The sequence below is a fragment of the Mchenga conophoros genome, linkage group LG9, assembly GCF_057382185.1.
Source record: "Mchenga conophoros isolate Kocher_MC1m ecotype Shallow Benthic linkage group LG9, M_conophoros_male_GT1.1, whole genome shotgun sequence".
Classification (NCBI taxonomy): domain Eukaryota; kingdom Metazoa; phylum Chordata; class Actinopteri; order Cichliformes; family Cichlidae; genus Mchenga; species Mchenga conophoros.
This window is the reverse complement of record NC_140534.1, coordinates 26447968-26461601: the sequence shown is the minus strand read 5'-3', so window position 1 is coordinate 26461601 and position 13634 is coordinate 26447968. Positions and strand designations below refer to the sequence as shown.

At 40.6% G+C, this 13634-nt stretch overlaps 2 protein-coding genes across 3 annotated transcripts in view; both read left to right on the top strand.

The window, feature by feature from the left end:
- Positions 1–9393, top strand: part of trpa1b (transient receptor potential cation channel, subfamily A, member 1b) — a 46347-nt gene extending 36954 nt beyond the window's left edge. For both annotated transcript variants that reach the window (XM_085287273.1, XM_085287275.1), the window contains 17 exons: positions 325–500; positions 2642–2806; positions 2954–3068; positions 3226–3392; positions 3810–3900; positions 4068–4127; positions 4210–4302; positions 5539–5609; positions 5736–5892; positions 6044–6133; positions 6367–6536; positions 6617–6746; positions 7204–7386; positions 7569–7637; positions 7861–7962; positions 8076–8194; positions 8528–9393. In XM_085287273.1, coding sequence (XP_085143399.1) covers positions 325–500; positions 2642–2806; positions 2954–3068; positions 3226–3392; positions 3810–3900; positions 4068–4127; positions 4210–4302; positions 5539–5609; positions 5736–5892; positions 6044–6133; positions 6367–6536; positions 6617–6746; positions 7204–7386; positions 7569–7637; positions 7861–7962; positions 8076–8194; positions 8528–8741 — 2172 coding nt within the window. In that variant the 3' untranslated portion in view covers positions 8742–9393. The remainder of the gene's footprint in view (positions 1–324; positions 501–2641; positions 2807–2953; positions 3069–3225; positions 3393–3809; positions 3901–4067; positions 4128–4209; positions 4303–5538; positions 5610–5735; positions 5893–6043; positions 6134–6366; positions 6537–6616; positions 6747–7203; positions 7387–7568; positions 7638–7860; positions 7963–8075; positions 8195–8527) is intronic.
- A 2237-nt stretch (positions 9394–11630) lies between these two features.
- msc (musculin (activated B-cell factor-1)) lies at positions 11631–13090 on the top strand. Its single transcript, XM_085285973.1, has 2 exons — positions 11631–12268; positions 12499–13090. Exons 1-2 carry the CDS (start codon positions 11846–11848, stop codon positions 12574–12576), a joined length of 501 nt encoding a protein of 166 aa, XP_085142099.1. The 5' UTR covers positions 11631–11845; the 3' UTR covers positions 12577–13090.
- Positions 13091–13634: the final 544 nt, after the last annotated feature.

Here is a 13634-nt window from a genome sequence, read left to right as displayed (position 1 = left end):
TTCTCTGTAAAACCTAGAGATGCTTGTGCGGGGAAAATCCCAGTAGTTCATCTGTCTCTGAAACACTCAAACCAGCCCGCCTGGCACCGAAAAACTCATTCAAAATCACTTAAATCACATTTCTTCCCCATTTCTGATGCTTAGTTTGAACTTCAGCAGGTTACCTTGGTCATGTCTACATGACTGAATGTGCTGAGTTGTTGCTATGTGGTTGGCTGATTAGATATGTCGAATAATAAGCAGTTGAACAGGTGTACCTAAGTGGTCGCCTGTGATTGTACAGTAAGAATGAAGTAGATGTGTTCATAATGCATTGGATTTTAGCTCAACAGTGTGAAGGCACTTTTAAGCTGTGAGGATAACGATGGCTGCACCCCACTCCACTACGCCTGCAGACTGGGAATCCACGACTCAGTGAAGAACATGCTGGGCCTCTCGGGGCAACTTGGACTCGCATGCAAGTCCAAGGACAAGAAGTCTGCCCTGCACTTCGCTGCTCAGTAAGACTTAACATAGCATAGATTTTCACTCAGTTACACAAACTTTGGAAATGGATTTGTTCAAACAAATGCAAAGTCATGGCTGTTGAAATTAATCAGATGATATTGACCACTGTATGATGGATGATGTGTAGCATATAAATCATTTCTGTTTGTTAATTTCAAGTACAATTTTTAGCTGTAATATCACCTAGTGCTGTGTGCCAGTGTAACTCCAGTGTTATTGTAAAACACTATATGCAGCTGTTACATCCACACAGAATTTCAAAGGTAGCTATCCATCCATCTGTCCATGCATGTATAAACAAGTATTGGCCTCTTTCCTGCTTTCTTAGTGTTTTGCATATTTGTCACGCTTACATGTTTCAGGTCATCAAGCAAATTTTAATACTAGACAAAGATCATTTGAGTAAATACAAAATGCAGTTTTTAAATAATGATTTTTTTATTAAGGGAAAGAAAAAAGGTATCCAAACCTGTGCTGTGAAAAAGTAATTTTCCTCTAAACCTAATAACTGGATGTCTGTGAAGGTTCTCAGTCATCCAGGTCATCGTAGTCAAAGGAGCTTGCTAAGAAAAGCATCTGGACTTTTCTTTGCAAGCTCCTTTGACTAATAACTGGATGTGCAAGAACTGCAAGAACTGTCTTTCACATCACTGTGGAGGAATTTTGGATCACTCTGTTTTACAGACCTTTTTTAATTCAGTCGCATTGGACACTACCAGCGCCTCGTTTAACTGTGGGTATGATGTTCTTTTTATCAAGTGCAGTATTCATTTTACATATGGGACAAAAACTTTCCAAGAAGTTCATCTTCTGTCTCGTCAGTCCTCAAATAGTCTGGGGGATCACCAAGATGTTTTTTGGCAAATGTGAGACGAGCGTTTGTGTTATTTTTGGTTAGCAGTGGTTTTCACCTTTGAAACCTTTTGCCCAATCTTATTGTTGAATCATGAACTCTGACCCTAACTTAGGCAAGTGAGATCTTCAGTTCTTTAGTTGTTGTTTTGGATTCTTATCTGACCTCCTGGATGAGTAATCAGTGCACCCTTGGAGTAATTCTATTAGGCTAGGCACTCCTGGGAAGATCACCCAGTGTTCCAGGTTTTCTCCATTTGATTGGCTTTGTATTCCTTTCCAAACTGAAGAAGTCAGTGACTTTGTTTCTTGTCTGTTCTTGAGTTTCCTTGGATCGTAGCATGATATGTTGCTTTTTGAGATCACTCTGTCAGACAGGCTCTCTTTAAGTGATGATTTGATTCACTAGTTCTGGCAATAATCAGTCCTGTGTGTAGTTAGGACAATTACTCTTTCCACACAGGGCCAGTTTGGTTTGGATGACTCCCCCCCCCCCCCCCCCCCCCCCCACACACACACACACACACACCTAATAATTGAAATTATCATTTAAAAAGTGCATTTTGTATTTATTCAGGTTATCATTCTCTAATATTTACATTTGTCTTATGATCTGGAACTAAACATAAGCAAAAAACTAAGAAACTTGGAAGGATGGAAATTCTTGTTGGCAGTGTAAGTCCATTTGATTTGTAGTCAATCAAATGGACAGACGGATAATAAAACACCATTCCTTACTGTTCAGCTGTATAAAACCTCAATACATTCATGCCCCTAAAAGCTTTTAGAAGATTAATTCAAGTAACATACCTTAAATATTATGTAGTGACCCAAAGGAGCTGTCACAGGAACAGCATTTAATTAGTGAGCCACATGTGAACAAAATGTTACTCACAGTGTTTAATGGGTGGATTTTCAACATTATTATTATAGATTTTTCTATCATGAACACCCATTTCATTAGAACTAGAGGGCAGATGAAGGCCATGCTATGATATCATACCTTAACTCTTACAGAAGCCTCATTCTCTACTGTACAGACAATACTGCTGACCTGCTTAAAAGGTTCAGAGACAACAAAACATAATCTCCCAACTAAATATGTCACTTCTACTTTGTTCTTCTTACCGCTCCTAGCATTTTAAGCCTTTATTGCTACCAAGCCTACAGCCACAGATTCAAACCTGCAACAGTTGCCATGAGTGTCTTACAATAAAATTGTCTACAGGTATGGAGCTCTACCATTTCCCGACAATACAGTGATTTTACTTTTTTTTTTAAGGTATGGCCGCATCAATACATGTCACCGATTATTAGAGTCCATTACTGACTCTCGTCTGCTAAATGAAGGCGATGAGCGTGGCCTGACTCCACTCCATCTGGCCTCAAAAGAGGGACACACAAAAGTGGTGCAACTGTTGCTGCGCAAAGGAGCTCTCTTCCACAGGTAAAGCCAAACACACGTTGTGTGCACAGAAGCATGTACATGTGCAAGCATAAAAAATACACTGCTCAAAAACATTAAAGGAACGTGATGGTTTGAGTGATCGTTTTTTACAGTATACTAACCTGTAGAGAAATGTCCTGTTGACAGTGATTACAAGGGCTGGACTTGTCTGCACCACGCTGCTTCTGAAGGATACACACAAACGATGGATATCCTACTGGCAGCCAATCTCAAGCTGCTGGATAAAACAGATGAGGATGGGGTATTGCTTCCTGTTACTCCAAAACAATTTCACTGTGATCTGTGATATTTATTCTTGAACTAATTAATTTGTCCTGGCGATTTTTATACTAGGGTTATTTTTCCAGTTTAAACGTTAAAACATGAATCTGAGAAGGTGTGTTCTGTTGTACTGACAGAACTCGGCACTCCACATCGCAGCGAGAGGTGGACACGTGGCTGCGGTCAGGCTGTTGCTGGCCAGGGGGGCGGAGATCATCTTAAACAAGAACCACACTTCATTCCTCCATGAGGCTTTGCAAAATGGGAGAAAAGACGTGGTCAATGCTGTAATTGACTGTGAAAGGTATTTTGTCAATAAAAAAACAAATAGAGCATATTAAAGAGCAAAAAGCTTAAATAATTTTTTCATTTATCCGTGCAATATTTAACTCTTTCTTGGATCTGTAAAAACTATGAATCTCCCAAATGTCAGCTACTGATTAGTGGGTTTGTGACAATGAATTTTTTCAGATAGCCCAATCTAATTAGTGAAAGAGGTAGGATAGATTTCTCAAGCTATAAGGGAGCATTTAATCCTCAAGTGACAAACTCACAATCATCAATCACTATTAGGAGTCATGCCATGCCACACAATAAAATGTGGGTAGTAGTGTGAATTGCTATCTGCAGCTGCCTGCAATGTGCCACTGAGAAATATTAAAGTGACTCTACAATCCAGTGGTTATAGTCGTGTCTGTGATCTTATTATTTTTTCTTGCAGGTGTGCTGAAGCTGTAAGTCTGTTCAATCCCGAAAGTAGTCAGCGATGCCCCATATTAGACATGATTGAGTTTCTGCCTGAAACTTACAAGGTTTGCTGCTGGCAAAATAAAGAAATAATAAAATAAAATAAAATCCATGTCATAAATCACTGTATACGGTCATCATAACTCACATCTTTCAGCATTTTTGTGTTGTGTGATCTGTTGTTACTTACTAAAGATTTAATTCCTCGTCACTGTGCCGCTTCTGTCAACAGCATCTTTTGGACCGCAGCATGAGGGAATCTGATGATGACCACAACAGCCCCGATTACCACGTAATCACACAAAACACGCATTAAACATATTGTTTGAAACACTGATCGGGAAAAAGATTAAACAACTCTTTTTGTGGCCTAGATTGAATATGACTTCAAATGGCTCCAAGCTCCGATTGAAGTGAAAGGGCAGATTTACAATGGGTATAAGGTTCAGCCACTGGCCGCTCTCAACGTAAGCAAACCTTTTTGTTACTCTTTTAACAGCTTCAGAATCCAAATGTTGTACTTCCACATGATTCACAAGCACTCAAGCTCTATTTCTGTCATGCATCAGCATCTAATGAGGCTCTGTAGACTTCACCGCTTGCCTTGATAACTTATGGGATCAGGATTGGCCTGTCCCTCCTCAGGGGCAGTGATGACACTTCCTCTATTAATCATTGGAAAGTGACAGTGACAACTACATAGTCGCAGTGTGTGGCCTATTCAGAAATGTTTTTAATTTCTCTACATAGTTTAGTGACGATGACACTTTTATAACGACGTTCATTGTGCCTTTTTCCCCCACTCTCTTCCTGCCTTGAAAAATCACAAAAGAACATTCAAGCATCCCTGCTGTGATGCCACCACCAGCACTCTGCCCTTAGCACTCATCAGGAATCAAACTTGTCTGATTGGTTGTTGGCAAACAAATAATAGGCTTCTCCTCTGTTCTTGCTACAACCTCCATGTGTTGTTAACATGGTTTCACCATTACAGACATTCAGCCCACCCTTATCGATATAAATATTGTGAACTAAAAGCTTTTGAGTATGTTACAAGAGAACAGGTCAAGAGAAACACTAGCTGTAGCCTCTAAAATGGCCAAAAAACAGTTCACCTCTGCAAAACATTTTCATCAGGAAACAGAAAATTGCCACCTCCATAAAGGTTGGACATATTATTACAGTGTTACATCTGCATCAATTTCAGCTCGTTGTGCTACCTAAATTGCCAGCAGAGGGTAGTTCAAGCGGGGTTTAATCTGCATGCAAATGTTCACAAATTTGGTGAGTGGCCAAGTCTACCGAGACCTAATAACAGCTTGTGGCAAATCACTGAGGCCAAGATACATTGTGCAATCTTTCCTCCAGTCCTCCGCACAGCAGCCACCCCTTCTTTTCTCGATAGCTTCGCACTATTTGGAAAATTACGACATCTTTCTGTAAATGTTTTAAAAAAATACAGCACCAGTTTACTCCTGCTGATGTCATCGTTTGTTAGGCCGTCAATAACTTGCTGTCAATAAAGAACAGTCAGGGTCAAGAGTCAAGTTTCTCACTGTCTCCGCCCTAAACCCAAACAACAGAGCGGTGGAGCTGGACTATTTCCAGCGCAACCCCTTTGGTTCTGCAGTGAGTACCACTGCTTGTGCAAAATGTGCTGTGTGTACTGACTGTGGGTCATTATTCTGTTACACCTCCTGCAGGCGATGGTGCAGTACAACCGCATCGAGCTCCTCAACCATCCCGTCTGCAAAAAGTATCTGGCAATGAAGTGGTGAGTATTCAGGAGGACTTGGCCCATGACCCATATTTATTTTTACAGATTTATTCACCCTAGTCCAGCTCCAGTTAACATTTTACCTTGACCGTTGGTCCATGGTGTCCTCTGTTTTGTCCACAGGGTTGCTTATGGGAGCATAGCTCATGTGCTCAACATGTTTCTCTATCTGTTGGGCTTGCTGCCATTAACTCACCTTATAGTGACTCTGAGACCCTCCGTGAACACTAGTGACACGGGCGAGCACAATATCATCATGGTTCCAGTATCTTTCACAGAGGTACTAATGGCTGTTGTGATGAGTAATAATGACTCTGACAGCATTATGAGGAAATTGTGATTGAAAACAAATGATCTGTCGTTCAAATTACTAGAAAAATACATCTTTACAAATGTGCCATTCAAAGTACGTCTCAACATTTGTTTCACAGCAACGTGTGTCCTTGTCCTTCTGCATGGTGATGGTATTGGTTATGAATATCTACTCGATAGGAAAGGAAGTGGTGCAGATATCACAGCAGGTACTGTCCTCTTATGGAAGTGTCATTACCTCACATAAAACATGTGCCCATAAATCTGTGCAGCACTGGGTCTGTGTGGACACACAGGCAATCAAGTGTGATGAATGCGTGCCCCCAGATTTAGATTTACAGCCCCTACTGAATAGCAAAAAGTCAGAATGTCACCTCCATGCTTAAGCTTAGCTGTTAAATTTGAAAAAAACCCTGATTTTATTCATCTCGTTGCTTCAAAGCGCTGGAAATACTTCACGGATTACTCCAACCAGAGCGACTGGATTTCAGCCATCTTCTCTATACTGTTCGTCGTCCCCCTCATGATCAATGCAGAGGGTTCTTTACACTGGCAAGCGGGGGCCATAGCAGTTTTAAATTCCTGGGTTGGATTTCTCCTTTATCTCCAGAGGTACTATTCACTCTGACTTAAATCCTCCACTTTCTCATAAAGTTGAGGTCACCAACCTGTTTATTCTCCTGTTTCCTCAGGTTTGAGGGAGTTGGCATCTATGTTGTGATGTTCGGGGAGATTATGAAGACACTGGTCCGTATTGTATTGCTGTTCTTCTACCTGATGTTGGCTTTCAGTTTGGCCTTCCATGCCCTGATGCTCAATCAGGTATTAAAAGAACGCAGTGATGCATATAACCATACAATTCCTGCAGGATGAAAGGGTATCATCAGATTTTCAAAATTTTGCATGTATATCAATGATCTCCAGAGGATTCCTTCAGTAACACGCAGACCTTTTTAATAACATCAGGTCACAATTTTTGTAAGAACAGTCCCCTCACCCTTTCTTGTACCATCACACACACCTTAGAAAGCCACCAGAACGCTGTGTTCATGCACCACTGCATATTTTATTGACATGGCTGCTAAAGTCACCTAACTTTAAAACTTCACTGTTGTTCAAAGTTTAGGCCTGCACAAAACACTTGTGGGGATAGAACAATTCTTTAGTGTCCAGGCTGGGTACAGAAATGATTAAAACCTAGGCCATCTGGATGTCTGTTATAATAAAGTGTTTATTGCTAACATGCAATCACACGTTGCTGTTCTTTTTGTATCATTAGAGGGAGTTTAACAGCGTGCCGCTCTCTGTGGTACAAACCTTTGTGATGATGGTCGGGGAACTGAACTACCAGAACAACTTCCTGGATGAGTATCTGAATCATCGACTACCTTTTGGTATCCTGACATACTTCATTTTTGTGGTCTTTGTTCTGTTCATGCCAATCCTGCTCGTGAACCTGATGGTAAGCACACCCTGATCCCCAGCTGCATCTTAAAGTAGTTTATGTGGCTATACATTTGGCTTGTATGTTACTATAATAATTTCTGTTCTAGTGCTTTGACAGCAATTTTATCTAATCATGCTCTTGTCATAAGCTTTGTATTTTTAAAGGTCCTAACCAAAGATTCTTTGATTGTGTTGTAGATTGGTTTAGCAGTTGGAGACATTGCTGAAGTTCAAAGAAATGCTGCGCTGAAACGGATAGCCATGCAGGTTTGTATTAAACCAGGTTAATTTTTTTTAGCATAAAAATTACTTTGGATTTTTTTTTTAATTTGCCTTGTTCTTTTTTTGATGTTGTGGTGTTTTGCTCTTGAGCCATTTTAACAACATGCATGGAACACTGACACATAACAAGATGATATATATGATATCAATGATATATTCCTCGCCCAAAATCGAACCCTTGACTAAATACCAGCCCTTCTGACCCCAGATTGATCTGCACACCGCTCTGGAAGATAAGCTCCCTTATTGGTTTATGAAACGAGTTGACAAAAACTCCATTACCATCTATCCCAATCACAGGTGTTCCAGGGTAAGCTAAAAAAAGAAGAAGAAACAGATGATGTGCAACATGATGATTTATGTCTATAACTTATAGCAGAGAAAGTTTTCTCCTTTATTAAACCTTCACATTTTTGATTGCAGCACTTTCTGAAGAAATTTTTCTATGGTGAAGAGGAAACCAATGAAGTCTGGAATCATCTGCAAGCCAAATCAAAGGCATGCACTTTGATCGAGAATGAGCTCAAAAAGCAGAAGACCAGGTAATGCATGCACATGAAAGTCAGTTTTCATGTTTCTAAAATCATAAAAGTGTGCAAGCTTATTATTGAGGTAATGGATGAGTATTACAGGTACAATGATCTAGACTGTGCATGCTGAAAGCTAAAGTGGGAATTAAGAAAAAGTAGTTTTTGATGCATGAGCGACCCCTACAGATCCCACTCTGTATCTCTGTTTCTATAGTAAGCGCATCAAGTCACCCAGGAGTCTGACCTTCCAGCAGTCTCATTATAAATCTAGGCAAGAGTGAATGAAGTCTGTCACTAAGTGACATGAATTGATTGTTTTGTCTTTGTTTTTCTTTTTCCCTGCAGAATGAAAGAGATGTCATGCCTGCTAGAGAAGCAGCACTGCCTCGTAAAGCTCATCATCCAGAAAATGGAGATCGCCTCTGAGGCTGACGAATATGACGGCCCCGTGAACGTCAGAGGGAGCACGTGGCCCGCTTTAGGTCAGGCTAAACCAAGCAGAGAGACTACATCTCGGTGGGTCCCACTGATGAAGGCCATCGAGGCCAGGCGAAAATGAAGACGATGAAACAACACAAAGTGACAACTAAACTCACTGCAAAGTGAATTGTCTCAAAAGACTAGATCTATATGGCATAAAAAGATATTAAATAGGTATAAATGTAATCACTTATATTCCAATTTAACAGCAGCGTTCACTATTTCCATGTTGTAACAGTAGTAACAGTTAATTATATTGTTATTAACAGACTTGTCCTAACTTGTATGTGGTTCTTGAGACGTTAAATACTTAAAACGATAATATTAATGGTATTATTGCAAAATCCTTCATTGTTGGGTAAAAAAATAACATTTCTTGTCCTGTAGGCTACTTTTAAGTTATACCAGTGAGCTACTGATAAATGATTTTTATAGTGTGCAAGCAGTACTGGCATATTTCTATTACACACTTTTTGTAAAGTGGCTTGAAGTCCAACTCCTGTTCTTTTACTCTATAGATAAGAAGGTTCATCAAACCTAATTTAAGTCTAATTTTTCATTAGATTGACATAATAAACATAGAATTTGTAGCTACAATAACAGTGTGCTTGCATCTATGTATCGTCCATCTGAAATGTGTGCTGTTGCGCCATCTTCTTTGGCTTGTTTCTGTCATTATTATGATGCACTTTGTCACATCTGCTCTTGTAAAATGGTACACAAATAAACATCATGACATCAACAGAAGCCTACATCGTATATTTTGTCATAAAATTCCAGCACACTGTTGGGCACAACTTGCCAAATAGCATAAAACAATAATAAATACATAAATTAAAAAGGTTATAGAAGTTGATGGTTATAGTCTCTGATTTGTGCGCTTTTCACTCAGCAGCTTAATGTGCTGCAGGCTTCTTCAAAGGCAATCATGGGAATCATAAGTGGCTGGGAGGGAAACTGAGTCAGGCCTGTGACATCATGAGCCCGCACCTGTCTCTCTGGTTTTCCCAGCTTAGGGCTGTGATAGAGGTTAAGACCCCTGAAAGTCTTTGCTGACGGACAGATGCTTGCTCTCCCTTCAAGTCAAGTTTTCAGTGTTATTTATTATCGCTGGCCCTGAATCTGATTATTCCCAAGGCAAATACAATAACCATGTAGCCACTTATTTTTTGGACAATATGTTCTTCTTCTTCTCGCTTTCTTTCTTTTTATTGAAGCACAACATGCACAAAATGACAAACGAGCAAAGTTTTATCTCAACCTGTTTCTCGGTGACAGTGAATGAAGCAGCAATGTGAAATATGCGTCATACAGCCAATATCTTTCACTGTTAGTTTTTTTTTTTGTTTTTTTAAAAAAAAAAAAGAGAAACACTGTAAAAAGAAAATTAAATCAGTCAGCAGGATCCTATAACTCGCACCTTCAAGAGTGTCACTCACCTTGCTGACGGATGCAGTGATGGAGGACGAGTTGGCAGCATGCCTGAAGCTCTGACTGTCATACCAGCACAAGTAGAACCTAATATTTCAGAGTCGTGACATATCCAAGGGTGTGCTGAGCAGAGGGATCCCTCAAAGCAGCAGCTGAGCTCTGCTTTTGTGAAAATTGCTTGGAAAAGCAGGATTACAGGAAGCAGAGGAATGTGTCCTTGGATTAAGGAAACATTCTTGCATTATTATTCTTCTATGACAGAGGAAAATTGTTGGAACTGGTAACAATCAATCATATTACAACTGAGGTTTTTAGTTGTTCAGAAAGGTGTGACTTGAAGCCAACATGCTGGAATAAAGCTTAACTGTCGGGGTACAAGGCGGCATTGGGCCCAGTGCCATACAGTAATTTCCTTATTTTCTCTCATGGCCCCTGCGTGGCTGCAGGGGCTGAGATGTATGCCTGGCCAAAATCAAGCATACATCTCAGCTGCTGTTAAGTAATCCTTGGCAATGCCTGGCTATTGTCATAAAAAATATATAATTTCACACATATTACGTGGCGTAATAGCAAACAGGGACCTGGGATTTTCTGGGAATATCTTTCTTGACAGACAAAGAGACGGCGCGAGCAGAGAAAGTATGAATCAAAACTTGAAGAGAAAGTGTGGCCATTCAAGTTTCTTCCAAATATTTGTTTGCATTTTTGAAAAGTGTTTGCATCACACTGGAACACAAGTGGTCTTTTTAGTGTTGCACAAAAGTCAGCTTCCCATGGGATCTCAGCAGAGACACTTCTGTCCCTCTTCCCCTCTGCTCTACAGCTCAGTCCTCATATCACTGATTAAACCACCAAACCAACGCACAAAAGAAATGCAAATATGGCCGAGACACCCAGTAAAAATATTTGTGATACTACAAGAATGAAGATGGTGCCTCCTTGCCTCTGCCACACCCATGTCATGCCAACGCTCCAGATGTCATGGGAACCAATAACAGCTGGGCTGGTACACACAGGCTGCGTGTGAAGCGCTGCTCCATCTGCAGAAACCCAATCCCTCTGTGAACGCAGCGAAGGATTAAACACTTTTGATAAGGTCCTCGAGACCAAAACACATCTGTGAGACCACAAACCGGAGGACTTTTTACTGAATATAATGTAGTTGTAATTGTTGCAATGGACTGAACCTAAATCAGGGAATTCATGCTCTCCAATAAATTTAGAATGTTTAAGGAATTTGCAAAAAAAAAAGAAAAAAGGGTAAAATTATTGCACAAACAGCTTTGGATGAACTTCATTGCATCTTTTGCTTTAACTATCTCTGAGGGCAAATAGTTGACAGGACTTAACTTTTTTAAAAAAAATTAAGATGCAAATGAGCAACATGTGTCTTTAACAGTTTACACAACGAGATGGAGTTGTGGTCCCACTGAGGTCATGGTCGCTCGGACAAAAAAGGGGGAGGAGAAATGCTCAGCAAAAAAACTGTGCAGATGCCAAGTCCATGACACTTAAATTAGAGGGATATCTAGGCCATGTCTCTTTAGACAGAGCTGTCTTTAGTTGGTGCAGATGGTACTGTAGTGAATCAAGGGTTGACGTTTTAGCGCTTCTGTGGGAAATAAGTTCCAGGGTTACCAAATGGAAACTGCAAGGAGGTGCTGACTTGCAGCTTCTCGTCATTTACTTCACTGTTGTCTGTTGTCCACAGTGCCACTCCGGTCTGTTTCCCCAGGCGCAGGTGGAGCAGCCATGTCCACTGGCTCTGCTGCAAGTGATGCCGAGGACGACGAGACACGCCACAAAAGGACTACCGCTGCCTTGGAGGCCACCGCGCGGAAAGTCACCTGCTATAATCCCAGCCGGTACTCGGAGGAGGAGTTGGAAGACGAAGGTGTTGAGGGGAGGATCAAGCAGGAGCACAGACTTTCCAAAGCGCACCAGAGGGAAACGCGACAGTCGCAGAGGAACGCGGCTAACGCCAGGGAGAGGGCGAGGATGAGTGTGCTGAGCAAAGCTTTCTCCAGACTGAAAACCAGCCTGCCCTGGGTGCCAGCGGATACCAAACTTTCCAAACTGGACACCCTTCGTCTCGCTTCTAGCTACATTTCCCACCTTAGGCAGCTTCTGCAGGATGACCGATTCGAGAGCAGATTTGCACACCCTGTCAGTCTGGTATGAATGCCAAACTTTTACAGCCATGACAGAAATCAACTTTTGCTTTTATACTTTTACACATTGCTTCAGCAACTATAAAACTAACTGTCCTCTGCTTCTGGCTTTCAGTATGAACCCTATTGTCATCTTTGCTGACATAACAGAATGCATGATTTTTCCAAAATGAAAGCAATTCTGAATTAACCATTGTCATTCTGAGCAAATGAATTTGTATTCTTCTCCAACAGACCTGGCCATTTATGATGACAGGAAGGTCAGAGGAAGACATCTCATCATCTATGAGACTTTGTGGAGCAACAGCTTAGGCGACACGTCTTCACCCACCAAGCTCAAGCTCTTCTGCTAAAACCTGAAAACAACAACAACAATAAAAACAAAAAGGAGGGGCATCAGTTTGACCCCGTTTTAACCACATGCCCTAAACAATGACTGTGAATTTAAAACTATTATGTTTTACTGTGTGCATGTTTGCTGAAATCAGTATTATGTCACATTTACACTGAGTGTAACATCTAATCTTCATTTATGCTTGATTTTTTTTGTGTGTAAAATTTGGATTTAGCAAACGTCTTTAATATCTTTCACCCCATCAGTCTGTGCACAGCATAAACTGTTATATGGCTGAACACACTTTTGATACATTAAACAGTTTCGGCAGCTCGGCCTGTGCATGATGTCCAGTTGCAGTTTGATTCTTTCATTCTGCTCTATGAGCGAATTTTAAAAAAACAAAACAAAAGACCTCACAACTTAAAATACTTTCTGCTTTTTGCTAGTTTGGCTTGACACTATGACAGTAACCACAATAATTCACCTGTATTGTAGATCTATTTATTGTATTTGTGTTTTAAAGTCTTTGCATTTGAGACAATGTGAGAATCTGTCTGCATTTATTGTTTCCATAGAAGTTCACCATTTAGCCATATGCATGTATCCATGCATTGAGAACTGCTGGATAATTCGGCACATCTGCAGGAGATGAACATCAGAAAGCGCTCACACGATAAAAAGTAAATTAGAAATGTGAATATCTGTGCTACTTGCGTAAACAAAACATGTTTTAGAAAGACATGAAAACCTTTTAATTATCAGTGTGTACACACTCTTGATAGATGCACTGAAACTATAAAGCCAGGGCAAATATTGGACCCGTCACACACATACAGGCTCTGTAATGAACTCTAAATGTGACAAAATCTTCAGCGTTGTCACAAAAGGTCCAAATAAGTGGCTCAACCAAACCAAAATGCTAAATTTGTGGTGGTCACAAGGTTAAAGAAATTCTTCTAAGTCCTCATATCAGCTGCTTGGAGCCGCCACACATGACTTCTCATTTTTGGCAGCAGGAGGTTGGAAATCTTGA

Excerpts from the sequence above, each read along its gene's own strand:
- msc (XM_085285973.1), top strand. The coding sequence starts at position 11,846 with ATGTCCACTGGCTCTGCTGCAAGTGATGCCGAGGACGACGAGACACGC. Across the intron at positions 12,269-12,498 it reads TTGCACACCCTGTCAGTCTG|ACCTGGCCATTTATGATGAC; the intron begins GTATGAATGCCA and ends CTTCTCCAACAG.